Source organism: Ipomoea triloba, chromosome 12 (genome assembly GCF_003576645.1).
Source record: "Ipomoea triloba cultivar NCNSP0323 chromosome 12, ASM357664v1".
NCBI lineage: Eukaryota > Viridiplantae > Streptophyta > Magnoliopsida > Solanales > Convolvulaceae > Ipomoea > Ipomoea triloba.
The window spans coordinates 22771151-22773352 of record NC_044927.1 but is presented as its reverse complement, the minus strand read 5'-3'; the positions used below and the strand labels follow the sequence as shown (position 1 = coordinate 22773352).

The following is a 2202-nucleotide window of genomic DNA, read 5'->3' as shown; positions in this document are numbered from 1 at the left end:
ACAGACCAATAACCAGCAACGTAACCACACCACCTTTCGATTGTTAAACCGTTTTTATACCGCGCGCCGTTAATTAATTATCTTAAGTGCTCTTATTATTTTAACCACAGTGGCAAATGGAATTATGGGAGTTAGGCACGCAGTTCATTAACCCAACCACGGTTAAACTTTTAACTCAACAACGGTTAAGCCCCACTCGTTCAGCAGTTTATATATCAACTTGCAGGCACAACCGCCATGAACACCCTGCAAAGAAAAAAGAAATACTAAATATATGTAGGAATATTAAAAGATGATGATCGGAGAGAAATATTATAGTAATCAGACGGTCCATGTTGCTCCCTGGCCTTATAGAGATGATCTGACGGTTGATGTTCACTCTGCTCTCACCTCTAACGGAAATGCCAACTCTAACGATGACTTCTCGTCTTTACAAAACGATGCCGCTCTTAAGGCGCTTATGCGTTACCTGCCGTCCAACTCCAACGACGTCGTCTTCGAGTCCGACAACGAGAGGGACGTTGACCTTCCGGTGGGCGCGTACTCGTCGGATAATTTCCGCATGTACGATTTTAAGGTGAGGAGGTGCGCACGTGGGAGGTCACATGACTGGACTGAGTGTCCGTACGCTCATCCCGGAGAGAAGGCCCGCCGGAGGGACCCGCGGAAGTTTCATTATTCCGGCACGGCTTGCCCGGAGTTCCGGAAGGGGAGTTGCCGGAAGGGCGACGCGTGTGAGTACGCGCACGGCGTATTTGAGTGCTGGCTCCACCCGGCTCGCTATCGTACGCAGCCGTGTAAAGATGGGCTTAGCTGCCGGAGACGGGTCTGCTTCTTCGCCCACGCGCCGGAACAGCTCCGAGTTCTGAGTCCTCGGGCCGAGTCGCCTCACTGGTATAACTCCTACGATGGCTCCTGTGAATCGGGCTCGCCGCCGACCGAGTCGCCTCCCTTGTCTCCGTCAGTTAACTCACTGAGCCGCTCGCACGGGTCGAACTCGGTAAACGGGTTAGTAGCCTCTATGCGCCAAATACAGCTAAACAAGGTCAACTCAATGCCCTCGTCGTGGAAAGCGCAAATAGGATCGCCTAGACTCGGGTCTACAAGAGCCCGACCCGGTTTCTGCAGCTTGCCAGCAACCCCGACCCAGAGTGTCGGGCGACCCGGGTCGTGCTACTTTGATCTATGGGAGAGGGGTTTGGGTAAGGAAGAGGCACCTATGGAGAGGGTGGAGTCTGGGAGGGACCTTAGGGCAAAGATGTTTGAAAGAATTGGCAAGGAAAATCCCTTGGACGGGGAGAACCCGAGTCCGAACCCATATCCGACCCAAGCTGATGCCCCGAATCCTGATTTCGGGTGGGTGTCGGACCTGGTCCAGTAAACTCTCAACTGTGAATTCATTGTTTATAACTTTCTTAACCATTGGATTTGAGCAATGGAGTTTCTATTTTAACCCCTCTCATTTTTCTCCCTATTAAAAAATATTCTGAGAGGAGTTTTCGGACAATCAAAAAAGTTATTTATCATTGTAATATTATAGCTACATCGAGGTTGTATTGATTGAATGATGTTTTATTTTCTTTTTTGGAGTGTAAATATTATTAGTTGGATATATGTTCATTATGCTATGATGTTATGAAATATTACTTATGTTTCCCTACTCCATTCATTTGCATGTTATATATGGTTAAATTCTTAAATACCCCATTCCTTTAATAGATAAAAGTTTAAGCTATAAAAAAAGGCCTACTTTAGTTTAAGAATATCAATGTTAAAGCCAATTTACAATAAAATATATGAGATCAATGATAAAATTGTATTTATATAAAGGTTATTACTTGTCTTAATCTCTACCTAATTAATAGTTTGTCATTCATAAAATCCTGTGCAAATCATCATTGCTCTTGAGCATAGTCTTTGATTTAATGGCATATTGTTTCGCATGCACTAAGAAAATGAAACGAAGTTTTGTTAGTTTTTCTTGCTTTGGTGGGGAAAGAAATCTTAAGAAAACATTGCGAAGAGAAAATTTGGATGAAAATAATCATATTTTCTATCAAATGGGAAGAAAATTTCTTTTCTCCTTTAAAACCATTTCATGATAACTTTTATTATTTGTCACCTTTTGACTACATTGTATTTAAAAAAAAATACGAGACATATAGATCAAGATTATATTAATATTTAAGGTGAATTTTTTCT

At 43.1% G+C, this 2202-nt stretch overlaps 1 protein-coding gene across 1 annotated transcript; it reads left to right on the top strand.

The window, feature by feature from the left end:
* Positions 1-245: 245 nt before the first annotated feature.
* Positions 246-1663, top strand: LOC116000514 (zinc finger CCCH domain-containing protein 20-like). The gene has a single exon (XM_031240605.1). The coding sequence runs from the start codon at positions 293-295 to the stop codon at positions 1379-1381; it is 1089 nt and encodes a 362-aa protein (XP_031096465.1). The 5' UTR covers positions 246-292; the 3' UTR covers positions 1382-1663.
* Positions 1664-2202: the final 539 nt, after the last annotated feature.

Excerpts from the sequence above, each read along its gene's own strand:
- LOC116000514 (XM_031240605.1), top strand. The coding sequence starts at position 293 with ATGATGATCGGAGAGAAATATTATAGTAATCAGACGGTCCATGTTGCT.